Source organism: Macaca nemestrina, chromosome 14 (assembly GCF_043159975.1).
Source record: "Macaca nemestrina isolate mMacNem1 chromosome 14, mMacNem.hap1, whole genome shotgun sequence".
Classification (NCBI taxonomy): Eukaryota; Metazoa; Chordata; class Mammalia; order Primates; family Cercopithecidae; genus Macaca; species Macaca nemestrina.
The window spans coordinates 113738680-113766328 of record NC_092138.1 but is presented as its reverse complement, the minus strand read 5'-3'; the positions used below and the strand labels follow the sequence as shown (position 1 = coordinate 113766328).

Below are 27649 nucleotides of genomic sequence, written 5' to 3'. Positions count from 1 at the left end.
TAAGATACTGGAGACAAAAGCCACTAGTTTTTAGAGGAGATATTTAAAAAGGAAATTTTTTTCTCTGGTACTGTTAAAGAATGAAAAGACAATAATCGTCTATTTTGTTATCATTTTCCATCTGTATGCTCTTTGCATGCACACAGATGCTACCTCTTACACAGGGACAATTTGCTGCAGAGATCCAGGCAGTTTTTGAGTGTCGTGTCCTGGAACAGCCCACTCACTCCTTAATAGATTCCTGGGAACTCAGCACAGTGGCCATGGGCTGGAGGAATATATCTGAAACACTAGAATTCTGAACCGCTCTAGGCACTGAGAAAGCCTGCTCTGAAATTCAAGCATAGGGGTAACTTTTTAAGGCAGAATTTTAGGCAGGTCACTGTGGAGTGCTCATGAAGAGAAATTGTCAGTGTTCCACTGGTGTGTGTAAGGGAAAGGTGAGGATCCCTAGGAGATCCAAGACCCATTTGAAAACAGCTGATGTTCAGTGATGTTTTAAATGTCTGAATTGGACTTGGAAAATTCCAAAGTGTCTCCAATGGTCTTTGATTTTGAACATGCATGGTAAGAGGTCAGGAAGAAAAGTAAGTAAATAAGTAAACAGACCTGATCTTCTCATAAAGCCATCCTCATCTTTACTTGACTTTAACATCTCTATAGCTCCCTTTTTTTCCCTAGTAATATTGAAAGGATTACACTTGTTGGCCCCTAGGTGGTTACTGTGTGGTTTTACTGTTATTAAATCTATTATAAACTGCTTCATTATTCCTGACTTTGACTCTATCTCTCCTTTAATCCTTCCGTCGCCCTCTCAGAAATCCCATGCTGTTGGCCCCCAGGAAATCCGAGAGCGAGCCACAGTCTTGCAGACGGTATTTGAAGATTACGTGCACTCCAGTGAGAGGAGGGTCTCCTGGGCAAAGAAAGGTCGGTCTATTTCCTAGGTGCTTGTGCAGTGGATAGCCCAGCAGAGTGCTCTCCCCCACCTTCACCCCCATACCCCCAAACCGGTTGAGAGGCCAACATGGGGTCCCTGCTCACCAGCCAAAGCCTTCAATCTCCATAATTCTGCAGGGTTTGGAAGCAGGCACGGAAGGCTTTAAAGTGATATTAAATGTTAATTTCGTCCTTCCCCACGTTTTGCACAAACGAGGCTTTATCTTGGCTTACATGGGGACTAGAGTTTTGACCCAACAACTTGGATCTTTTAAGGATCCGTTTTCCTCTTTGAAAACCAGATAGAAGAGATGTGACACGTTAGTAGAAACAGTTGTAGAGATGGAAATTAGAGATGAAGGCCAGAGCTGAAAATATTAGACCTAAGCAGTTCCTATTTGAAGGCACAAAGAGAAATGAGAAAGAACAGTACTGAGGAAGAGCCGTAGACCATGAACCCAATTCCTAGGAAATTTATAAAAGAGTTAGGTACTGATTTAATGTTCAGACCCTTTGTAGGATAAATTGACTCCTGGGATCACCATGCATTAGATGTGGACATCGCAGTTCACGTTGAGTAATAAGCAGTGCATGGCTGAAGGGGGTTTATAATCACTGGTACTTTTTATTATGGTATGTCTTGGCCAGAGACTGACCATGTCTAATGAGACTTACTCCATGCTGGAGGATGCGCAGGGTTTTTTTGTTAGTTGCCTGCTATTTTGAGAAGAGTACCAGGCTGGCTTACAAATACCGGAACACTGTAGCATCCTCTCTTTTTATAAATAGAAATGCTTTAAAAACTCTTCATTTGACAAATATTTATCAAATTGGGCACTATTCCAAGTGCTTGGAATACATGAGAGATCAAAATAAAAATCCTTGTTTTGTGAAGCCAATGTATTAGTGGGGTCAGGGGCAGCAGACAGAGAGCATAATAAACATAAGAAATAGTCTGTTTCAAGGTAACAAGAGCTATGGAATCAGTAGGAGATGGGGGAGGTGAAGGGGTGACATAGCAGAGTGCATTTTTAATGGGGTCAGAGTGAGCCTCATTGTGTAGGTGACACTTGAGCAAAAACCTGAAGTGGGATGAGCCCCGTGGCTCTCTAAAGGAAAGACCTTCTGGGCAGTGGGAGCCGGTGCAGAAGAGCTCGAGGAAGGCAGTGTGGATGGAAAGGGGGTGCTGACCAAGGCAGAATCACGTAGGACTTTGGGTCTTCGTCAGAATGAAGGGGGAGCAGAAGTGTGGTGGGATCTGACTTAGGTTTGAAAGATACCGTCTGGCTGCTGTGTGAGAATAGACTAGTGGGGGTCAAAGGTAAAAGCTGGGAGACTGGCTGAGGAGCAGTTGTGATCACCAGGAAACATAGATGATAAAAATGGGTTAGTCAGCAAATATTTTCAAGGACCTCTTACATACCTTTAGCACATTATAATTGCAGTTCTTGGTTGTCATCATTAAAAATCAGAACCACACAAGGTAAAAGATGAAGTCCCAGTAATTGCCACTGTAGATACACTATATATCCTTCTAGACTTTTCTCTAATAATATCCTGTCTTAGCATTTCCCTAAAGTGAATTCAACAATTCCCAAGGGTTTTCCTACCTTGCTACCTCTAGAGGAGTGTTGCTCTGTCTCTTAAGAGGAATAGGGTCTTTGTCACAGTGTAACTTTACAGAGTTTGGACCTTTGATGAAAGTTAGGCAAATTCAACTGGCTGTGCAGTACATAACAAGGTGTTGTGCCACTGAATTCCAGGGCTGGTATCAAAGTTGCAATGGGAAGAAAGAAATCAAACCCACACTGTCACCTTCGATTTTGGTGTCAGTGATGCCTCAGATATTTTGGCAAGACTACAACTATTTCAAGGTGTCTGGGTCTTCGGAGTAGAAGTTACAGTAATTCTTAAAGGATGTGGTTTTGGGTTTTCTCTCACCGTCATTACCATTGAACTTGTTAATACCATGAAACAAGCAGAGTCACTTGTCTTTTGTTTAAGGAATATTGGAACAGGGTCACTTCCCAATGTTTATATACCATTAAGGAAATAAACGTATCATGTCTCTTATTTGCTAATCGATTTCCACACCAGATTGATGATGGCCTGGGACACCGCCGCCTCTTACAGAGCTCAGTCACCCCATTTCAGACATAAGTCTTGCCACCATTCCTTCTCTCCTGTTTCTTAGGACTAAGTTTTGGAGGCTTGAGAGAGTACACACGTATTTGCCACCCTAAATGTATTGAATTTACAACATAGGAACAGCCACTCCACCCCATAGGTGGAGACAGTCTTTTGCATTTCAATCTGCATATGCAAATTCCACACTATTGACTTGCTTCCATTTTATGCCATTTCAGAACTCACCTCATGAATAATTAACAAAGCAGCTGGCTTTTGCCTTGATGGCAGAAAACTAGTTAGAAACTGGGCCAAGTATGTATTTGTTTTCCTTTTGCGTTTTCGGACCCAGTCATTGTTAATAACCAGCATTTAATTGTCAGTTTCCAGAAGCAGTTACCCCTTTTTTTCCTCTGTTTTCTTGCATCTTTTAGCTAGGGATTCAAGTTGTAAAAAGAGTGGTAACATAAGTTTGCATTCCAGACTCCTGAACAAAAATTTTGGAAGCTAGAGTCCTCTGCCTGCAAATGACCATTGCTCCTGTGGCTTAATGCTCTCCATCTTCGGGTCTCCCTGCAGACCAGAAACTCCATGTAGGATTTATGCCTGTTTGGAAGGGATACTTCTCAAAGTCTAGAAAACCCATACGAGTGATGACAAGTCATTCTTCTCCCCTCAGTGGGGTCAGAGCTACGCTGGGCACTTTACCAAATGCTTTGTCTTTAAGAGAACAGCAGGCAATCTTCTTGCCTACATCCTTTCCATAGTTGTCACTGCAGGGGTTGGGTGGGAAGATCCATGTGCCTTTATTCTGCACTGAAGGGTGCTCTTGTGGGAGTGGGGGCTGGGGTTGGGAGGAGCGGAGATGATCTTCACCTTCCAGGCTGGAGCTTTGTTTATTTCTGACTCCTTCATCTTATGAGTCATCATAAGATACCACTAGTTTCTGATCCAAATGTCCAGGAATGAGAAAGGACGATGTGTCCATGCGAGATACTAGAAAACAGATTTGCCCTAATTCAGGCACCTTAAGTGGTTGGCAAGAAATAGCAATCAGTGACTGCAAAGTGCTGAACTCTGGTGGCCTGTAGCTTCATCCATCACCCCAAATAAATGTCTACTTTCATTACTTCTCCACTTTCCGCTTGTGTGGGTCCCACAGCCCTTGTTCCTTCTGCACATTCTAGACACTGCCAACATGAGCCACTTCCTGCTTCTTGAAAGGTCCTGCAGACAGCTGCTGCAGCATCTGAAATTCCTGCTTCTCTGAATTATCCAAACATGGGAGTCCATGCAAGTATGTGAGGACAACCAACTGTCGCTGTCCCGGTGAGACAGGAGCCTTGAGGACAAGGAGGGTTAGTAAAGATATGCAGCGTGAAATGCTGCCTGACCAGTTGTCTGGGGAGAAAACACTTGCTGCCACATCTTGGCAAACTCATTATCCCTGTAAAGCTGTTAGCTGGGCACCTACGTCTCCTGGGACAGATGCTCTCAGCGCTCGGCTCATAGGATTGGTGGAGAGAAGGAGAGGAAGAGAGGTGACCAGGGTGGAAGCCCAGGGGCTCATCTGCTTACACAGAAGAGAGGCAGGAAATGAGGAGACCTAGAGTGGGATTTCGCTGACTGAGGTTTTAAAAGCGCAGGCTCTTGGTTTGGTTTCGGCTTGACTTGGTTTCGGTCTCGTCTTTTTTTTAGACCCGAGTAAGTGTTGAGGGTTGGGGAAAGACAGAGGTTGAGGAGAAGAGGGTTGAATCTCCTGGGTCACGTAGCAGTAGAGCCTTTCCCTCTGAGGGCTTGGCTGTGGGGCTCTGTGTCTAGTGGTATCAGAACCCTCCAGATAGTACAGACCATTTGAAGCGTTAAAGATTTTCCTTGAAAATGTCCCTGGTTATTAAAAAGGGGAGTAAGCACAGATTTAAGAGTGGGGTACAGAGGAGTTGCCTTGGTTATTATTGCTCATCGATTGGGAAAAGGAGTTCACTTTACTCAGTAAATAGAGCTTTGATGGATTCCCCAGGATCCTTCCAGGAGCTGATCTGCTAAAATGACACTTTTTATTACTGTTCATAAACGCCAATCTCCAGGTGCTGCTGGGATATTATGTTTAAGCTGTGGGCAAACTTGCCAGTCCAGTGGCTCAACAAGGAGAGTGAGGAAGTGAAGGCTGGTGTTCAGTGCTTGCCTCCATCAGACACCGTCGGCTGGGCTCTGGCTCAGCTGGCGGAAGACCAGGATTGGAGGTGAAGAGAGCAGTGACAGGAATGGCGGGGAGTGCTTTGCAGAACGTTCCCCTCCTTCCTTGTTGGAGTGAGAAGTGGGTGGACACTCGGTTTTCATTGTTACTTCCAGAGATATTCAAGGGGGAACCCAGTCTAATCTTTTCTCAAGGGAATGCCTAGTTAAGTAGACCAAAGCTCCACCCTTCTGGGAATGAGTCTGGCCCTTTTCTGGGGGAGGTGGGACCTACAACAAGGACCCCCTTTTCTGAGTGTAATTTAATTTTCTTTGAGATGGAGTTTGGCTCTTGCCCTCCCAGGCTGGAGTGCAGTGGCACGATCTCCACTCACTCCAACCTCCGCCTCCCAGGTTCAAGTGATTCTCCTGCCCCAGCCTCCCGAGTAGCTGGAATTACAGGCGCCTGCCACCAGGCCCGGCTAATTTTTGCATTTTTAGTAGACAGGATTTCACCATGTTGGCCTGTCTAGTCTCAAACTCCTGACCTCAGGTGACCCACCCACCTCAGCCTCCCAAAGTGCTGAGATTACAGGCGTGAGCCACCACACCTGGCCGCTTTTCTTAATTTTAAAATGGGAGTGAAACTTTCCTGACAGAATGTTTGATAAACATCCCTAAATTGTTGTCAGTCCTCGAGGGACTATTTTAGAGACTTAATAATTTTCTTTCTCCTTTAAAATTTTTTTTCATTCCCTTTTTTACACATTCTTTGAGTAAGAAGCACTGTATTGGTTAATCCTGGATACTTCTAGAACAAACTTGGTTTTAAAATCCCATGAGGAAGGCTGGGTGAGATGGCTCACACTTGTAATCCCAAGCACTTTGAGAGGCTAAGGCGGGAGGACCACTTGAGATTAGGAGTTCAAGACCAACCTGGGCAACATAGTAAAACCCTGTCTCTACAAAAATAAAAATTTAAAAATTAGCCTGTAGTCCCAGCTACTCAGGAGGCTGAGGCACGAGGATTACTTGAACCCAGGAGTTTGAGGCTACAGTGAGCTATGATCACGTCACTGTGCTGCAGTCTGGACAACACAGTGAGACCCCGCCTCTTAAACAAATTTTAAATTTAAAAAGTCCCATAAGTACACAGAAAAGCTGGTATCAGGGATTGCCTGTGGATAAGGGAGCTGGAGGTGGGGCTTGTGGTGAAGGGGGCATTGCTGGTAATGTCATTCATTCATAGTAAACTTTACGGTCATAATGAAGCCTTTTGAACTTGGTGAATTTTGTAACACACTAGCATGCATTAACTATTCAAAAGTAAGTAAAATTTAATTAGGAAAAATGTGTTAATGTAAATGTCTAATGATTTTCTCATTTTCATAAGAAAGCGATGTCCTGTGTTGATCATTTCTTAGTTTCTTCACCCATTCTCTCTTTTCACTCGTTTACACAACAGACATCTACCAACTGCCGGCCGGTACCAGGTGCTGTGCTGGGCCTCACCCTGTTGGATTGTTAGAAGCTCTGTGGTCAAATCTGAAATTTTACTGGGCATATTCAAGTAACAATTGTGGTCCCCTGTAGTTTTTTTCTTTTTGTTGTTTAGGAATTGAAGAAATACACAGAAGTCTAGATTTTAGTTGTTTGTATATGTTGTAATTGTCATGTTTCGTTGCCTGGCAAGATAAAGTACAGAAGATAACCATTAGGCCAGGCACTTTGGAGCTTGGAGACCCCGGTCCTGACAGCCTCCCTCCCCACTCCCTTTTCTTTTCTTTCAGCTCTGCAGTCCTTCATCCAAGCCTACGCCACCTACCCCAGGGAGCTGAAGCACATCTTCCATGTCCGATCCCTCCACCTTGGGCATGTGGCGAAGAGCTTCGGGCTGAGAGATGCCCCCAGGAATCTTAGTGCCTTGACTGGAAAGAAAAGGAAAGCACACCTAAAAAGGTAAGATGAGCTGAATTCGTCCCATGACGGGGCTAGAGCGCTCCGTTCACATGAGCACCAGTGAGGTGATGTGCTAGCTGCCATGCTCACCGCAACTCTCTTCTCACTCATACCTGCCCTTCTCCCAATGAACAAGCACTTGGAATGAGAAGAAAGCCCCTCATCTTGCCGAAATTCAGGGGTGCCTCCTTTTGGGCCCAAATGTGGTGGGGTTCATAGGACTCGATGTAGTCGGAGCTTCAGCTGTGCTGCGGTCCGCCCTGGCAAGTATCCGAGATGTGTATGACACATTCTGGTGTGTTCTGTGTGACGAGCCCTAGGAGCATACTTTGTTCCAGTGAGATGGAAGGGCCGAGTGCCCGAGCCTCAGATTCCAGGAGCTGCCGAAGCTCAAATCTCTAACAGGCTGGCGTTGGGGTCAGCGCTGGGCTCCTTACTGCTGAGTTGCACCTCCAGTGGTGAGCACTCATCAAGGCAAGCGCAGTGAGCCCTTCCCCTTTCCTCCCACAAAGAGCGTGTTCAGGACTGTCCAGAGGTCCTGGGGAGAGGAGGGGGAGAGGAAGGGGTATTGCCCTCTTCGAGGCTGGGCTCTGAGTCTGTCTTCACGGTGCTGAGATGATTTCCCTCAGCACGCTACATTTGTAAAAGGCTTTCTTCCTCTTCTCAAAGACATGTGTTCTTTTAGTACCAGCCTCAGCCCCTCACAGGAGCGAGAGTGCTTGAGGCCCTGTGAGCTACTCATGTCAGAACTTTGGGGTGGATGGTCTCATTGTTTATGTGGGAAGGGTCCGTCGAACAAATGTTTGGGGCACAGAGACTTTTTTCTCACCTGCCCTGATTTCCAGGTTCAATCCCAGAATGTTCTGGATGGTTAGTTTGCACTGTTTATCCTCCCTTTTCCACGTTAATTTACAAACGCCACAGGCTCCCCCACTGACTCAGGGAATCTGCAGGAAGGACCACTGTGCACTGCCTGTTCCCACACGATGTCTGGCTTGCCTGTTCACCAGGAAGTGTCGAGTATTCCATCAACTTTGTCAGGGCTCTGTTTCTCTAGCCTGTCACGGCAAAGACAGAGGGACCACCCAGTGGAGGAAAGTGACCATTGGTCTTGCAATCAGGGAACTTGGATTGAAGTCAGCTCTGTTGTGATGTGAGTTTGGGGCCATGCCTTTTCTTAACGTCTCAGAGCCTCGATCTCAACTACACTATATGGAGAAGAAAGTCCATATTTTTAGTTACTTCACAAGATTGTCTTGAGAATCAAAATCAGGTGATTCCTGTAATCCCAGCACTTTGGGAGGCCCAGGCAGGCAGATAGCTTGCGGTCAGGAGTTAGAGACTAGCCCGGGCAACATAGCGAGATCTTGTCTCTACAGAAGAAGAAAAAAAAGATGAGGTGACTTGTGAATATGCCTTTTGAACCATACAGGGCCCTACAGATGAAGATCCTTACAAGCTAAAAAGCATATTCGGGGACATCCAACTTGACCTCTCTGGGGGACTTCGCACCTCCAAGTATCGTTGGAATGGATAGAATGTTGCCTAATTCTGTTCCCAGTTTTGGAATTTTTAAGATGCTTGATTCTTTTCTGATACTAATACTCTCACATAAGACAATGCTCCAGTAATTCTTTGAGGAAAAGCAAACAGTTTCCATGTGCTGCTGTACTGCAGTGCCTAGATGAGCGTGGACGTGTCCTTCTCTGGTTCCTTCTAGGCCGTTTGGAGGTTCAGGGGTGCAGAGCAGGGCTGCAGCCCAGAGATGTTTCTGCTCGTCCTCTGCTAGAGCCAGGCTGTCCTCCCAGAGGGCCAAGATGCCTCCGCTCTACTCCCAGGCGCTCTCGACTGGGCCAGGAGTCTAGGCTGCAGGGCCCGGGAACTGGGTTCCTGTCTTAGGATCTGCTGTCCCCGGTACCCATGCATGTTAACTTTGAGTGTGGGGTGAAACCATGAGGCTTCACAGCTAGTGACTAAGAGTAGCCTCATCAGAAGCCTGACCATTTTGTCACTGTCTCGGCAATGGTGATACTTTGAGGGCGGAGGAAGAGACCTGCCAAATGATTACTGTTAAGAAACACACATCTGGCCAGGCGCAGTGGATCACGAGGTCAGGAGTCCAAGACCAGCCTGGCCAAGATGGTGAAACCCCATCTCTACCAAAACTACAAAAATCAGCCGGGCGTGGTGACAGGCACCTGTAATTCCAGCTACTCGGGAGGCTGAGGCAGGAGAATCGCTTGAACCTGGACGGCAGAGGTTGCAGTGAGCCGCACCACTGCACTCCAGCCTGGGCGACAGAGTAAGACACTGTCTCAAAAAAAAAAAAAAAAAAAGGGAAACACACATCTTTGTTTATTCCTCTTCCCCGAAAATAAATGCAATCCCAAGATTTCATAGTTAGCAGATGATGTGCCTTTATGACTGGAGATTTCATTAGCAAGTGTTAATCCAGATAGCAGCTCCTCAGACCGGCCCAGCTCCTGGAAAGCAGAGAGGAGGCCTGTGGGCGGGGGAGTTGGAGGCAGCATTGTCCTTACCTTGAGAAGCCGCTAGGGAGAGAGCAGCCCGCCGCCTCCCGCCCCAGCTGACCCTCGCTAGCAGATGGGCACCAAGACCACGATACCCCTGTGAGCAGGGGATTTAACAGGGCTTTATTTAGGGAAGAATGGGCTGATTAGCCGATAAAGAGCATGTAAGATGGCATGGGGCAGCCTTTGATGTCTGGCTGGCGCGGCAGGGAGCCGGGCGGTGAGTGACAGCAGTGTGTCACAGGATTACTCCGCCCGTGACAATGCCTCTCTCTGTTCTTGCCATGTCCCCACTCTGTTACAGCTACTTTTTCCGTTGTTATGCCCTTCTTTTGAAGGCATTTCTCTTCACACTCCTTAGATCCTCCCCCCACCCCTGCCTTTCGAAGGCAGACGGGCACTCGAGGATACAGTAGATACCTTTTTTTTTTTATTTGGGGAAATCTTGTCACTCCTGGAGGAGGAATGACTTTGCAGCTAATCTGCACATGGACCGTATAATTGTGGTCAGGGTAAGCGGCAGAGAAAATTTGACAGATTTTCCACACCTCAGTCAGGGTTTGAGCAAACGCCAGTTGCTGCTTTTTGAGGACTGGAAAGAAAAGTCCATTAAACCCCACAAAGTGTGAGAGTTATGCTGTGGTCACAATTATTGTTCTGAGCTGAAACGTCTCCTCTGAAATCCATCTGTCAAGAAAGAGAATGGGTTCCTTGTGTTTTGTATGGGTGAATAAAATAATGGCACTAAATTCTCTAAACTATTCTGCATTCCATTTTACGGTGTTTACTGCCTAGAATAATTATATATTATGTGCAAACCTGTGATATCTGCAAACCAAATCCATCAGACTAACAGAAGCCTGTCTCTCCTGTCACATGCCAAGCGGGAGCTCAGGGGGCTGTTAGAATGGGGATCGGGAGCAGGTTAGAGAGGAGGCTGTTCGGCTGGTCGGTGCGATGGGAGAGGGACCCTTCGTCTCTTATTGCCTGTAGTCCTTCACTCGACCATTTTTCAGAAAAGGAAAATAAATAGTTCATGGCCCCAAATGAGATCTTAATAACTAGGTTCCTGTCGACTTCTCCAGCGCTCGGTTCTGAAAGGGAACAGTAAATACCTTCCCCTACACACAGAAATACAGTCATAGTCACAAAAACTCTTCTGACACCTACACGCAAACCTGTCAGAACAGTCCCCACCCCAAACCCTGACATAGACGTGTACACAGATAGTTGGTGCTATCGGTAAAATATTGAGTGGCCCCCTTAGCAACATCCGTCACGAAAACAGCATTTTTCCTTCCGTGAAATGCAGTTCTTATTTTGAAGCTATAGTAGATTCAGCAGTTCCTGAGTAGCAAAGGTAACATATCCTTCCAAAATCTCCATCTTTCCAGGAGATGCTGAGACTCAGCTCTCTCTGCTGGGAGAGGCAGAATTGTGTTGTTTGCCAGGTGTCTGTCTGTCTGTCTGTCTAGGTCGTCACACGAGCAGAACATGTCAGGAACAGTGAGCAGGCAGGCACGCTCAATAGGGCCACGATTCTCTCTCATTTCGCCACCACTCTGCGGAAAATGGCTCAATGCTATAGAAACGATGTGCCTTAAGTTCTTAGTGTTAGGCTGGGCACCGTGGCTCACACCTGTAATCCTAGTGCTTTGGGAGGCCAAGCCCAGGAGGTCAAGGCTGCAGTGAACTGTGGTCACTGTACCACTGTTCTCCAGCATGGGTGACAGTGAGACACCATCTCTAAAAAATAAAAACAAATTTTAAAAACGTTTAAAGGTCTTGGTGATACTGTGACAGTATGAAAGAGTAAGTCTGCTGTTTTTAAACCACCCTGTTTTATGTGAATTATATGCTGTGCTCACGTACTAGTTTTTGCCCAGACGATTCGGTTTACAGTACCTAAGACTGGTTTTACCCCTTACTTCTGCCACCTGCCTTTCTAATGTTGTTCTTAGAGCTTAGAAACATCTGGGACATCTTCATTATCAGTAGTGCAATAATTTTGTCCCCCTATTCCCAGCTTCCTCTTTAAAATTACTAGACAAACAGCAGTTTGAATGGTTGGAAAGTAGTTTTATTTGCATAAATTTTCTCAAGTCAGCCTAGCCCAAATGTTACCTGGTAGCTCCTAATTTTATCAAATAGGGTATAGAGTCTAAACTGGGGCCCTCTTACCCCTTAGTACCTGGTAGATCTGGGCGTGCTAAGTCAGTGCTCAGCAGGCCCTGATCATTAGGAAGAGGGAAGGTGGGACCAGAACCAGCGCACCCTGTGGCTTGTGTGCCAGGCCCTGCAGAGGATTTCCTTAACCTCCCACACTTCAGAAGTTCTAGAAGTCATTTATTTTCTAAAATAAACATCCTCGTGGAAATCATACACACCAGTCACCCCTTCTTCATAGATAGGACAGGTTCACAGATTTTTCCTGTCTGAATTATCACAAATGCTTCCAATTTGAAATTTTGCAAAGCTCTGGTTTGGGGCATTTTTCATCTTAGAAGGCCTGTGCTGTGTTGTTCTCTGATTCTCACCCTTGCTCATTCAGCGGTTGTCTAATACCTGGGAAGAGCTAACTGTGTGGAATAGAGCTCTGGCTTGAGGAGTCCGTACCCCCGTTAGCCCTCTCCCTTGCCCCTCTCTGGTTTCTTACATGCCGACTCTGGGAGAATCACAGTGATGACATCTGGGTTTGAATCACACAGACACCGGGATTGAATCCTGGCTGGGCCACTTGCAGTCTGTGTGCCTCTGGACAAGTCACTCAGCGTCTCTGTGCCTGGGTTCTCTGGCCTCAAAGGGGAGGTACCCAAGTCGCCCTTTCATCGTGGGGGTCAAGCCAGAGGATGCCTGGAAACAGCGTGGTGTGCAGCACGGGAATAAGCGGGAGCACCCGGTAGATCATCACAGCGACCATATTATCGCGTTGCTGCTTCCCCCAGCCCCCACCATTGTCGCAAATACGCGTGGAACCGAGAATAAGAAAAGTGCCTTGTAGCACCCTGGAACTTTTCTTATCAGGAACAACCTTGAAAACATGGAACCGGGTCCCTCAAAGACGAGCATTAAGAAGCTGCAGCTGCATCTCCCTGTAAAGCAATATTCTCATCATTAGAGCAGCTTGCCTGCCAATTTTTATGTGGCATTTACAACCTCCCTAATATCACTTAATTAGCTGAAGGCAAACCTGGAATCTTGCCCACTGTGAAAACTTTCTCGATTTCATTGAGCCAGTTAGCATTCTGTAAAAAGACAGATTGGCCAAACATGAGATGAGAGGCTGGACGAAACCACGCTTGGAGACATGAGGATTTCTCCGTGTAAATCCACTGCACCTGAGTCAGTGCTCATCTACTCCGCCTCAGCCGCGTCCAACACTGTTGATCCCTCCGGCCTCCTTAAACCGGTCTCTTCCCTCCACTTCCCAAACACTGTCTTTATAAATAGCAGCCCTCAGCGCCCCCCGGCACTCCATCTGAACCTCTGAAAGTCTCCCACCGAGTCTGCCTGTGGCCACGGTGCCACAGCCAGCCAGCACCTCCACAGCCCTCACCCCATCTTGCCCTGGCTTAGCACCTTTCAGTGGCATCCCGTTAGGCTGTGATTAGAGCAAGCCACAACAAACCCCCCTCCTCACAAAGGCCCCAGCCTTTGCTGACTGTTCAGCCTCATCCGACACCCCTGTTTCTTTTCCTCTCCTCAGAGCCTTTGCCTGAACATATCCTGGGCCTGGACCTCTCCCCTCCCTGCTGTGCCCTCCCCAGCCAAGTAGACACCCTCACGCCTCTGTGCCCTGACCCTGGTCTGTCGTGGTGGCAGCTTTCCATCTGCTGATGGTGTTATTTGTATGTGTGGTCAGCGTCTGCCCCTCCTCGAAAGTGTAGCTTAGAGAACAGACCCCGCCTGGTTTTTGCTCATCATACAGGTTGGGTATTTCTCATCCAGAATGCTTGGGGACCAGAAGTATGTCAGGTTTCAGTGTTTTCAGATTTTGTAGTGTTTGCGTTGTACAGATTTTTTGAGCACCCAGACCCTGAAATCTGCAGTGCTGCAGTGAGCATTTCTTTTCAGTGTCACGCATCATGCATCATGCCGGTGCTCAGAAAGCCTTGGAATTTGGAGCATATCGGTTTTCAGATTTGAGATGTTCAACCCGAGTGCCCAGCACCTATCACAGAACCTGGCACATAGTAGGTGCTCAGTAAATTTTTTGTAATAGATGAGTAGAGACCAAAATGTCCTATAATTCTGAGAGGAAGTGCAAAAAGGAAAAGAAAAGAAGAAGAAATTGTTCTCACATGAAAAGGAGGTAAATCCCTCTTTATTGTGTAGTGAATTTGCCTGGTGGGAAAGTCGTCTTTCAGAACTCCATGGGCCGCTTGTCGGTCATTCTGTCCTAAGAGAGCAGGCCTGGGGTTGGGATCTCCTTCCTCAACATAAACGCATCCTCAGGAAGGACAGCATTCCCCCTGCTGATGCCCCTTGTGGCCAAGCCGCTGGTTCTGTTCCCCAGTGAAGGAGGCCTGGGATCAGCCCACAGCGCAGAGATGAATGGGCTCAGGAGTAGGGCCTCCACCCCGCCTAGACAAGGCCAGAGCAGGCATCCAGGCAGAGAGAGGTCACTAGACCTTGCCGGAAGATCAGAGCAAAACAGTTAGGACCACCAGAAGTAGCCATGAGGACAGATGTGGCAGTATATGGGGAAACAGAATGTGCTCTGGAAATCTGCTGGGGAATCGTATGAAAATGCTCTGCCCAGGCTCCAACCCAGGAGACCGTGGTTCAGTAAAATCTAAAATTATGAAGAGTGAGATAGAAGTGACGGTGAACTTGACCCAGGGACAGTCCCTGGGAACTTGAAAGAAATGTGGTCCTCAGGGCAGATGATGAAATGTCCTCTTTCACATGGCAGGGCAGCGAGGTGCTGGCTGAATATATCCATAGTTTAAAGATGAGTTAGGATTAATCAGTGGTTTTTTATGTAGACCATGGGCAAGCTGCACAGATGATAGCCAAGAACATGCTCTCGTGGCCTCTGTCAAGGGAGGCAGGCTGGCACCTCTGGGGTCCATGCTGGATCATCATGTCTTTAGGACATTTGTCTTAAGAATAAACTCTCGTTCAGCGTGGAGCAAGGGATCGGAGCACTACTGTGGAAGGCAACTGCGTTTCTTCTGAGTGGGGAACACCGGCCTGTAGTCACTCAGGGACCGTTTGTCAAATGAATCCATCTGTTGGTTATAGAGTTCACGCACGTCGTGTTCACAGGCAACTCCAAATGGGTTGCACGGTGTGGGCACACGCTCCAGCAGGGGGTCTGCTCTTCCCCTCTCAGCACACCCCATGCAAAGCCAGTTTCCACTGCTTTACCTTCTTTCTATGGTCAGGTACTGTGGGCCTTACTTTTCGGGCTCTGGTTTAATTACAGCTGTGCACACGCAGCTTTCTACATTTGGCCTTTTGCTTCCACCATGATTTTTTTCTATCTGACACCATGCAATTACCAGCTTTCTGCCTCCTCGTGGAACAAACCCACCCTCCTCCCCACCCTGCTAATGAGGCGATTAGAGGATTTCACGGTGACCCTGAGCTTCCTCCACACCTGGGTCACCTGCAGACAGCGGGAACCACAGGGCATGCTTTCAGTCATGCAGTCAGGGCTGACAACAAAGAACAGGAACCCAGCCAGCCTCTCCCGGGACGACGCTGGAGACGGGCACATCCGCTGCTGGAGCTGCCCAAGCACTGGGATTAGAAGATGTGGCTGGCCTAGCACGAACTGCTAGATGCCAGATGCGGCTGCGTGCAACAGGAGAGTACCAGCTCTTCATGAGCTCGTCCTCGCTCAGAGCTCTTCTAGTTCATATCATGTGAGAGATCAAGAAAGAACATGACAGTCCCCCAGGTCTCCCCTTGCTGCACACAGGGTAGTTTCAGTCACCCCAAACCCCTCCTGTATTACAGCCGACTACCTACTCTCCTCTTCTAATCTAACGCTGCTTTCATTAAGCTGCTCCCTGCAATAGGAAGGTGTGTATCCGGGGCCCCTCCACCCTCTTCTTAATGATGTCAGAACCTTTCCATCGTGTTATAACCTATACGAAATGACTTCAAGTCTTTTTCAAATATCTCCATGTTGGTCCCAGAGTTACAGCTACAGTCCAAAATGTAGAGTAATTCGTTAACTACTTAATAGTCAAAATGAGGGATACAGTTGAGAACCAGCATCCCAGAGCGACAGCATGTGACACTTTGTGCATGTCAGTTTTAAGTGCTCGCGGCGGTGGTGGCAGCATCTCTTTTGAGGGCTTATGTGTGTTCTCTGCCGAGCTGAGTCCTCCATGCACATTTTCTCACTGAGGCCTCACCCAGACCCTGTGACCAAGGCAGGATCCTCAGTGGCCAGTGTAGAACTCGGAGCCTGGTCATATGATTCTGAGTCTGAAAGACCCTGAAGCCCAAACTCTCAGCCAAGGGCTGTGTCCGCTTTCTCACCTGCCCCGTCTGGAAGCTGCTGGTTTATAGAATCCGTATTGGGCGAAATAGCAAGTATATGAACACAAGGAGATAACTACTCATGTAACCAAAGAAATGGCCTTAAAGTAGGAGATGTTTTGGTTGTGTGTATGGAAGAATTTGGTTTGAAACTGTCAGAGTATCTTCGTAATGGGCAGTGTGATGAATGCTTTAGTACCTTAGCTTATTAATCCTTTTGTAAGTGAATAAACTGGGACTTAGAGAGTTGAGTACCTTGGCCAGACTTCCATGAGTGGGTCGTAGATGTTTTCTACTCTTTGGGAAAATCACTGGAACAACTTTGAGAAGAGACGATCATCAGCAAGATTTGGATCTGACTTTTTTTTCCAGTTTCCTTTAGGTCTGGAAGCAGAATGGTACAGTGCTAGGAGCGTGGGTTTTGAAGCCCACATTCCTGAGTTTGATCCCAACCATAGCACTCAGCAACAGCTTAGCTGTAAAATGGAGGTGCTGTCGGGTTGTCGTGTAGGGTGTAGGGTGTGGGGAACGGTAAGGAATGTGCAGCCTTAGCTCAGGGCTGATCTCAGAGTGGGTGTTTGATAAACAGCGGTTCCTCTGCCCTGTCTCACTTCCTCTCTTTGATCTGTAAATAAAAAGATGGAAACTACGTAGTCTTCCCTGAGTCTGCCCAGCCTGGCCCAGTCTGGTCCTGTGGGTCCCATCGCACCTCTCATGGTTAGTGTGGTCTCTGCTTCAGCACCCCTGGCGTCCCAGTGCCTTGTAGCCCCCAGGGCTGTCCATTCATGGACCTGGCTTGCCATCAGAGCTTCTGAGAATGAACCAGAATTCACGACTTTCATTTTCCACCCTTTGGTCTTATTTCCACTGTTTGGCCTCTGTGAGATTCAAATGCTGTGTGTACATGATGTGCTAACATAGAAGGTGGTGTTAACGATCAGACCAGGCCTTAGTTCACATGGCAGTGTGCCACAAATCTGAGGATGACTCTTGTCTCCTCCCCTTTTCTCCTTCTCATGCTGTTAATAATAACAGTAGTCAGTATTTACTGAGTACTTCCATAACAGGCTGTGTGATGAATACTTGAGAATGTTAGCTCATTAATCATCTCATAAGTGAATAACCTGGGACTTAGAGAAATAAGTACCTTGGCCGAACCTCCAGAATCAGTTCTACAGCCTGTATGAGGCTGTGCCGGGACCCCCGCTCAGAGGGTCTTACTTCTGGTGTGCCTGTCTCAGGCCATACCAAGGCCCAGCTGCTCCTTGGTCCACGCTGTCATCTGGATGACTCGGCTCCACCTATCCTATCTGTCCAGGTTCTTTTCCAAGTCTGGTTCATGAAATTATCCAGACTTACAGTGGAAATTACCCAGCAAGAAGTATGGGGCAATCACGTCTGTTAGTGCAGGGGATGATAATGGCAGGGATGGCAGCTCCACTAATGGGGTCCTCAGCAGCCAGGCACTGGCCCCCATGATGGATGGCCACTGTGGTCCTCACTGCAATCATGATGTTATCCCTGTTTTACAGAGGAGGAAACCGCCCATGATGGCACCACTGTCCACTGGGCAGAGCTGGGATTCGAACCCAGACCTCTGGTTCCAGGTTGAAACTTGCCAACTAAATCCCTGCCCATTTGCATATGTGACAATGTATGCCACCCTTCTAATGGCAAGACCTGACATCTGTCCCAGTTCAAGCTCACCTTGCCAGCGTAGGCCCATCCCTTCGGTCTCCTGGACTGTTATTTTGTCAGCCAGTGTATTCGCTGTTCCTGCAGATGTGGTAGATATGCCTCATGATATCATCCAGTTCGCCCACCGTGTCAAACAGGACAGGCCCAGGGGGCTGCGCTGTGAGGTGTGGGGCTGGGACTCTGCCCCAAGCTGGTCTCTCTCAGTCAGTATTTTCAGTGTGTAATCATATAACAGTTCCAACCACAACTCATTGCTGCCGTGTTCACCCTGTATCCTCCATCTTAACAGTAATTCATGAGACTTCACAGAGAATTCAGATGTATTGAGCTTTCTAACGCACTGTAGGCCGTTTACCTTCATACTGGCCGTGTGCCTGTGCATAGGTCCTTTCTGATGTACAGGGAAACGAAGCTTGGAGAAAGCTGCTGTGACTCCACAAGGTCATCAGCTAGGTGAGTGGCAGAACTGGAATTCCAACCAAGGTCATCAAATTCTGGTCCTCTGCCTGTCCCCAGCACTGCCACCTGCCATCTGAAGTTCCTGCTTATGTTTTGACAGAACTTCCTAAGAGTTTTGGTCACCTGGGCTAAATAATCTCAAAGTTTCCATCCATTTCTGGGGCTCTGGTTAGGCCCTTCATTTTCAGACATCAGCTGTACCTAAATATGGTCTCTCCTCTTTCCCATTGTGTGCGTGGCCTCCAGGCAGCAAGTGCACCAGGCCATCTGCGGTTTTTCTCAGTCACCTGTGGTCTGCGCTGCCTGCCACTGTGCCTGTCCTTGGCCCAGGGCTCAGAGTTCTGAGCTTCACTAGATCTTGATCATTGGCACGAAGCTGAAGTCCACTTTCCACCAGCCTCTGTCTCCACTGAACCCCTCCCAAGAATGCTGCTGTGGTTCCCATGATTCTCACTGCCACAGCAGGACTCAACCGGAGCCGAGCGTCTGCTGGGGCTCCGGTAGTTTTACAAAAGCTTGACTTGGTTGGATCCTAAGAAATCACAAAGAAGGCACCCCTGAAACAGCTGGTCTGCCAGAACAGAACCCGGAGGTTCCAAGAGTCTTGATACAGTTCCTTTTCCTCACTGACCATAAAAGGTAGGGTAGCGTCCTCCCTGGGCCGGCCCACGCCAAGGTGAAGTTATCATGGCATCTCACACCAGCTTATTCTTTACCTCAGCTCCTCTGTGTACAAGCATACGGAGGCCCCGCTTGTCACATTCCCCTGGAGTTGCCTGTTACCCTCACTGTGACCTGAGAGCCACCAAAACCCTACCCAGACATGGCCACCTTTTCGTCATCCATGGAGTCAGGCACAAAGGTAGGGACTCAGTCAGCCCCGGGCCACCCGAAATCATCGCTGTCTCCTGCGTTCACTGAGAGCCCAGGCTTTTCTTCCCACCTGGGGGACTTGGGTCCTCAGCAGAGACCTTCAGCGCCTAGCCGTGGCCCTGGAACATCAGATCAGAGGAATGTGCTTCATCAGTCCTCAGTCTGTCTGAAGAACCCCCCTCTGTCTGTCTGTCTGTGTTTTAGTTGTACTACAGCCTCGCAGAATCAAACCAGCTCAAAGGCAAAAGGCAGAGAGGTTTCTGATTAGTAGAAATTAAAATACTCTGGCCTTTCACTATTGGACAAAATTCTACCATTTGCTTTTGTTTCCCCTTAGAGTGAATATACTATTATTTTCTAGTTATAAGAATAATGCATGCTCATTGTAAAACTACAGGACCTAGGGAAAAGCTCAACAATTACCCATAAGCCCACATTCAAGTTCACCCTGATACATTTCCTTTATCCTTCAGACTTTGCACATATACATACAGACATACAGATTTATGTATATTAAAAACATTTTACGCCAGGAATTTGCCCCTTGTTTTGAAAACTGTAGCATGGTGGCAGACTGCTATGGTTCAACTCTGTGAGGTCCGATTTCCTGAGTTCACATTCTTGCATTACTGGTTTGTGGCCCTGGACAAATGACCTAATCTCTCTGTGCCTCAGTTTCCTTACCAGGAAGTGGGGATACTAGTAGTACCTGTTTCAGGTGGTGGTTGGAAAAGTGAGTGAGTTAAATGCCTACATCATGTAGTCATTTGAATGACTTTGATTTGACCTGTTTTATATTTAAATCCATTAACAGCCCATGTAATTGGTATTCGATTAAATGTTTTCATCTATTTGTAGAGCCCATTCAGGACGCCATTGTGGTCATCACTGCTCTTCAAACAGAGCCTGCAGGAAGTGCTCTAAAGGAGCCTTTCAAAACCTTGGGGAAAAGATGTATTGTTCAGTGACCGTTGTGGATAACTGGATAACTCTTAGGAAGAAACAGTTCATTTCTCTGTTAATCAAAATAAAACTTAGATGAAATTAAAGCAGTAGCAAGCTAGATGAAAAAATACTTTAATATTTTTGAAATCCTGGGATGAAGACTTTTCAAAACATGACCCTAAAGCCATAAAACTTGAAAGAAACTATTGATACTTAACGGTACATAAATAACATTTAAACTTCTGTCCTATAACAGAATGCCATTAACAAAAGCCTGAATTCGAATGGCTTTTTACCTAGGAAGCTCATTCTGAGAATTTAATGATGAAGTTGGGAGAAGGCCCTGCGATCTCTCTTCTCCAGTGGTCATTGTAACAGGGTGTATTGATTTTCTAATTAGGCTGTGATTTCACCTTATTGGCGGTGCAAGTGGCATCTGCCTGTCATGCTGAGTAATCCAGCCTGGTAACGGGAGGGGTTTATTCAGCCTTCACTACAAGGGAGTTCCCTGTGGTTAGATAAACTGATCTGTTGCTTGGTAACTACAGGATTACTATGGTGGATGCTCAGGAAGGCCATTGGAGAGGGGTGCGGGTATTTGGAGGGGAAGGAGGGCGAGAAAGTTGGCAGGTTCCTGGGAGCATTGCAGCTTGGCGGAGGGAGAAATTGAGCGCCCATCGCATGTTTGGGTTTAGAGTAGTTCATCTTCCCATCTGTACTTCGCCTTTTCAGCACTGAGCCTTGGAACAAAGGACAAGGAGACAGGGAGCTGGCCAAGGGATAAATGGGTTTTGTTGAGGTGGCTGTTGTGACAGCAGGTGAAACCCCTGCAGGGTTGGCCTGAGCTTCTCGCACTTAAGGAAGAGGTCTGGGCTGGAAAATGCCACCCTCTGCCTGCTTGCTGACCACCGGAACCTCTGAGTGTGTGGACTGCTGGCTTTGTATCCCGGGTTGAAAGGACATTGGCTAACGTGATGAAATAGCCAGGAAAGGTGGTGATGATAACTGAAGGCGCATAGGCCCCATCTCCAAGACGTACATCCTCTTCCACCACATGGGCTCTCCTGTTCCTACTCAGTGGCGCAGTGTACACCCTAGTGGTTGCCTTCCTCCACCCCAGACCCACGGTGTTTGTCTGTGAAGGGACAGGTCTTGAGGAGCTGTGGAAGTGACCCCGGTGGTGTGTGGGTGTCTGCCTGTTGTGTAGGCTGCATTCATGGGTGCAGGCTTTTGCTCTTTTGGGTGGATGGCAGCCTGGGAGCATGGGCACACTGCCTGAGTGCTGGTGTCTGGAAGATGCTCCTGCAGCCCGCACCGCCTCTGTAGGCAGTTAGTATATCAGTCACCCCAATAAGATGCTGGTTCTTTATTTTGCCTTAGCGGGAACAGGAGCCATCATTGAAGTGCTGGAGCTTATGCTGGGGAGAATATTTTGACTGAAATTTTGCATATTTTGAAACTTAGGTTGTTACATTTAAAATTATACACATTGTGAACCTGGCTTCAAACAAGAGGGAAGAAAAAGCATTCCTTCCTGTCAGACCCTTTTCACTCTGTCACATAACCTGACTAAAAATAAACTACAGGCACAGGAACTGGCAGCCCTCAGTTTGGAACAAGTTGAGTGCGCCCAACCGCAGGCTGTGCCTCCTGCCACTTCCCAACCACAGGTCAGCCCCCCGCGGCTCGGCCCGATGCACTCAGTCCGCATGGGTGGGTGACCCATGATGAGGCTCGCTGCTCTTTGGGAAGTGGTGGATGCTGTCGGAAGAGCCCTCATCCAGCTGTCAGGGGCTGTAGCACCAGTCCTGGCTCCTGGGTGGCTCTGGGGGAGGTGCGTGGCATCTGCAGACCTGTTTCCTAATGTTTAACTGTGATTGTGATCCACATGCCAACTACCAGCTACCCCCTTATACATCTTAATTTTTTCTAATCCTCACACCTATGAGCGCCATTCTCAGTGAGGAAACTGAGGCACGGAGCCTGAGTTGCTCATTCCGTGTCCTCAGCTGATGAGTGACAGTCAAGTTCCAATCCCGGCTGCTCCCTCCTCCGCCCCATGGCTCTGCCGTCTCCCTTCACCACTCCCTACTCAGTCGCCTGGCTCCTGCCCCACTGTCCTGCTGAAGTAGTCCTTAGGAGACCACAGAGGACCCCTCCTGTCACATCTCGGCCATTTTCCACCCTTGGTCCAGCTGAGTCCTCCTGCCCTGCCTGACCCTGCAAATCGTTCTCTGCCCTGAGTTTGCCTCGCCTTCTCCACTTACCAGCCATGTGGTCCTGGGGCAAGTTACCCTCCTTGGGTCTTTGTGTCCTTGTCTGTAAATGAGGATAATAACCATACCCACCTAGTTGAGCGAGGATTGTAGGAGGTCGTGGACATGAATCATTTCCCACAGACCCCAGGATGTCTTCCCTGTATACTTCTAATCTTCTCACTACATCCCGCCCTAATGTGCTCACCCCATAAACTCCTGGCCCTTACATGTTATCTCCTCACTGTCCCCTTGCTTCAGATCTTCTTTTCCCGCAGAGGTTGGCTTGAATGTGTCTTCCTGTATGTTACAATAGAAAACACCATTGTATGACTGTCACCCTGTCCTCTGGAGTGTGATTATAACCAGGTATTATTGCTTCAGCTCGGTTATAATGGGTTCTACAAGCTTTCACAGTCAGGTTAATAACATACTATTAGTCTTATTTCTAATTCTTGGGTTTTAAGGCATTCTGTTACATTTATTTCGACCACAATTTCAGTTCAGTTTATTCTCTGATTGCAGCAAAGAGAATGCTGTAAACGTAGTAGCAGAATGTAACGTATGTCTTTGTGACAACTCCATGACACTGTAGTGTCCTAAGACACTGCCATTTTGGTACTGAAGGAATTGCCAACAAGGCCCCATTGGTAATTGTTTTATTGTTGTTGCTTTGGTTAAGATCTTGTCTTAAGAAACATTATTTTACTCTTCAATTTTCACGATCATTCTTCTGATGTATGATTGAACATCTATAAATTTCCTCCTCTGGTCTTCTGATTAAATGGTAAAATTGCCATCTTTTCAGGACAGTTATCAGGATCTGACATCTGAAATTGATCTTCTACCCTTGGCATTTTCTGAGTGGCTTAGGGCAGGGAGAAGCCTCCCTCTAACACCCGGGTCTGTGTGGGCTGGAGAGAGCTGCTGGTCTAATCCTCAGTGCAGACATTGACCAGGCTGTGCCCTGGGTTTGGGCTTTGTAGGGTCAGAAATATGTTTAATAGTTTTTTCCATTCATATGATTCCATTCATATCAGGCTCTCATCCCAGCCATCATTCTGGGACCCTGGAGGGCTGCATAGACCTTGCTGGACTCTGCTCCCGCAGGGCTGAGTCCTGAAGCCCTCAGGAGCCCATGAGGAGGCCAGTTGCTTTAAGCTGCTTGGGGGTTACCGGGAAGCTGCCGCAAGCTTTCACTGCTTCATGTTGTTGAGTGTGACGGTGGGTTTCTCCCCGTCCTTTGGCAAACCGCTGTATCATACACCTCATTTGCCATCAGAGCATGAGGGTGTATAGTTCTTTTTTTCCCCATGAAAACAACACAGAACAAAGCCTCACTTTTAAAAATGCCATGGTATTTTGCCACCGTTATGAAAATCTGTCAGCGCCGTATCTAATCTTCTGGTGCATAGAATATCAAAACAAGTGCCATTGAAGGAATTGTACTTCTGTTAATACAAAAATGTCAGCTTCACAGTCTCAGAACCAGCTGCTATCAGCCTCTTTCCAAATGGGAAAGAAAAATAGTAATAATAAAGTTTCCTTTCCCTCTCTGCTGTTACTATTCTTCAGGCCTGACCTTCATAAGAAGACCCAAAGTAAACACAGCCTTACTGAAATCCTACGTTCGGAATACTCAAGTGGCATAGAGCCTGGCGTCGCCAAGGTCAAAAAGCAAAACGCACCCGGAGAGCCTGGTAGCCGGCCCCTGCGGCCCAGTCTGCAGCCGACACCCTGCTTTGGCCATGGGAAAACATTAAAATGGAGAAAAACCCAGAAAGCTTTACAGCAGGACAGCAAGACTTCCCAGAAAGTTTAAAATCTCTCTGGGTCTTCGAGTGGATCCTGGAAGCCCTGGGTGGCAGTAGATTGATGTCCTGTTCTTGTCAGAGGAGCCTTGTGGAAAACAACTGCTGTCTTTCTCTGAATATCACGTCCCCAAGAATCAGAGGGGCCACAGCCCTTTTCCTCCGTGGGAGGCCCTGGAGCCTGATAGAAATCAGTGGTGTGGGGCACCATAGAGACTAGCCAGCTCCCGATGGAAGGGGTCTGTGTCTTGCAATGATCCCATCAGTACCCGGCACTCCCTTCACCCAGGCGCTGACATGCCGGGGTTGAGCTGGCACTCTTGGGACGTGGTATAAGAACGTCTTGCGTGTCAGTCTGGAACGGGGTTGATTGCTGCCCTTACCTGTGTTCTGAAGTTTCACAGCTTGACTTCAGCCTACCTATCAGTGCATACATTGGCATGAATTTTGTGAATTAGGGTGTTAAAAACTGGAATTGAATTTGTACAAAGAGAGAAGAAAATACAAAAAGTTTTTGGGCTGGGTCAAAAAATACGAATGTGTTTTCAGGCTCGTGATCCCTCTTATTTTCCTCTGGAAACACGAGATTATTTACATGCATTGTTCCTTCTTTTATGTCCATGGAAAACTCATTCTCTCAGGCTAATTGATTTACTGTTGGCTTTTTATTATTTGCCTTTGAAGTCAAAAGTCCCCAGTATCCCAAGCTTTTTTTTCCCTATCAAATCCCGTCTTGTCTTCAAGAAAGGTCTGGGGGTCTTTGTATTGTGACCCAGGCCACAGCTGCCCCCCCCCCACCCCTGCATTGTTTTCTGGGAGGTTTGAAAGAGGCCCCCTAGAGCGTATTGATTTCCCAATAAATGTAAGATTTGGGCACTTGCAGAGGGGTCCAGAAGAGAAAGGGTTGGAGGCCTCCACACCACTGGGCACCACTCCTGTCCTCTCCGCTGTCTCTTGCTTTCTCACTTCCCTTCTCCTCTGCAGTGACGGCGCCACCCTCCGTGGTCTCCCCAGGACCAGTGTTGAGGCACCACTTCAGCAGATACCCCTAGATCCATGAAAGGCCTCGGTGGCCACGAGAGGGTGGTGAGAGTTGGCAAAGTGGGCCTTCCCGCAGGGACCACGGGGGATCAGCATCCTTGCCACCATTCTAGACACAGGTGAATGTCAGTGGGCACCCACACCGGCAGGGACTCCAGCGTGAGGGCGAGGAGGAGCCTAGTGAGACTGGATCCTCTGCAGATGGAAAAACAGGACCTTCTCAGAGTTGGCTGTCACATACAAATTAACAGGGACTGTTGGTGAAGTTTCTAACAATAATAATTTAAAAACAACAACCCTGTAGCACATGTCAGCCTGACTTTGGGCAAATCTGCCACCTTACTTTTATTTCGATGTGTAATGGTTCACATGATTTGGATGAGAAAAGGAGGGTTCAAACTTTATAGACAAAACCCAGCTGTGTGAAAAACAGGATTAATGCCAGTGATTGGGGATGACCAAAGAGAAACCTTACTTTTTCTCCCCCTAATACTCATTCCACTAAAGGGCGAACTGGCAGAGTTCTGCATGCCTGGGGGGAAAGAGGAGTGCTAGAATCGTGCATTGTGTGAGTGACGGTCATTCCAAGATCAAAACTTACACACCTCATCTGCTAACTCTTACGGTGAGGGTTTCTTGCCATAGATGCTATGTGGGTCTAAGTAGAATCAATATATTACCCCAGTTAATAAAGAAACATGGATTTAGCAGATTTAAGGTTAATATTGTTTAAATTTAAATAACCTTAAAATAAATCTCTCTCTCTTTTATTACAGCTCTTGACAGATTATACATTTCAGGCATCAATTAGGCAAAGCTTGAGCCTAATTCCATTGTACATACTCTAATTTTTGTGTGTATGTTTAACCATGCCTCTTTTTAAAATTTCCCAAACTTACCCACGTCTCTATATCGTAAGCCTGGTTCCCATAGTTAGAGTCACACAGAATTTGGACATTTAATAGAATGTTGCAGCCTAAAAGCGTTCCCCCCAAGTGGGCTTGTAGAATGTTTTTTTGGAATCCAGGACATCGTCATGTTTGCCACAGCCTTAGCAGTTGACGGGCCTCATTCTCACGCACTGAAGGTCAGAAAGCCCTTGCTGAGAGATGAAGTCAGTGCTGATGTGCAGACAGCCCCTTCCACTCCAGAGAAGCAACGAGCCAACCAAATCTCAGTAAAGGACTTTTTTTTTTTTTTTTTTTTTTTTTTAAAAAGCCCAGTGGGTTACTTTGATTTTTTTTCTTTTCCCCCTGGAGTGAAGGGAGGAGAACTTTAGGGAAGAGGGAAGTAAATGAGACCTTTCGGAGCAGGTATCTTCCCAAACTGCCAGGGGCCTCCCCGCTTAACCCTTCAGGCCACAGTCAGTGGAAGGCATTAAAATCCGAGCATTGCTTCGTCGAGACACAAGTTGAAGGCTTTTCCACTGGAGAAGTTGCCCTGCTTGAAAAGGGTTCTTAACTGGTCTTGTTAAACCTCCCCCCTGACCATTAGACATTATCTCTTAATCCGCTCCACAGTAGGAAGAATCCAGAGCCAGGCCTGTCAGTGTCGGGCAGTGGGCGCCCTGAAAATCAGCTCAGGTTCTCAACTTGCCCCAGTCCTCAATTTCCCTTGCGACCAAGGGCCAGCAGGGAGCTCTCAACTTCTTTTCAACTTTGTTGCCCCCTCCCTGTGGAGTCGACGTTTATGAGGGGGAATGGGTCAGTGGCGCAGCGGGAGAAGATACCTTCTCAGCCCTCTCCTATTGTCAGGCCTGTTGGGGTCCCACATTTATTCTTTTTTTCTTACATGAGAGCTCGCCCAACCTCAGGGTTGGGAACAGAAACCAATTTAGCTTTCTAAGTGGGTGGAAGGCAGGAGCCCACCTCACTGCAAAGGTTGTGAAGTTATTATTGCAGATGGGATGTGCAGGACAATTTAAAATATTCTAATTATAAACTTGTAGGGAAGCCTTGTTCTTCATTAATGTAAGATATGAAATCGCCTCTGAGGTACAAGGACAATTACATAGTTGAGAATGTGTCTGTGGTTTGCGCTGCCACTGTGTAAATGTGAGGGTGGTTGCTACCGTCTATCTCCTTCACTTTCACAAAATGAAAAGCACACCAGTGCAAGTTGTCCTTTGATAGATTTTTAATATGATTTTAAAGAGTTTTGTTTGGTCTCATTCTTATTCAATGAGATTAATTTAAAGCACTTATCCCCTGGGTTTAAGTCAATCCATGTAGGATTTGGGCAGGGTTTGTTGCATGGGGGGTTTTGTTTGCAGGAGGCTATGAGAGACTCCTTTCCCACTTCATTAACCCTGAGTTGGGGACAGTCTCCCCTCGCCCCC

The 27649-nt window shown here is 47.3% G+C and overlaps 1 protein-coding gene across 9 annotated transcripts in view; it reads left to right on the top strand.

Annotated features, from left to right (window-relative positions):
* The window catches only part of LOC105464063 (DEAD-box helicase 31), a 179964-nt gene that overhangs the window by 52563 nt on the left and 99752 nt on the right, over positions 1 to 27649 (top strand). For 5 of the 9 annotated variants that reach the window (XM_071078508.1, XM_071078506.1, XM_071078504.1 and 2 more), the window contains 2 exons: positions 819 to 930; positions 7032 to 7200. In XM_071078508.1, coding sequence (XP_070934609.1) covers positions 819 to 930; positions 7032 to 7200 — 281 coding nt within the window. Of the gene's footprint in view, positions 1 to 818; positions 931 to 4253; positions 4425 to 7031; positions 7201 to 24034; positions 26524 to 27649 lie in introns of those variants that run through there. The other 4 variants (XR_011612899.1, XM_071078503.1, XM_071078510.1 and 1 more) reach the window with 4 other exon arrangements.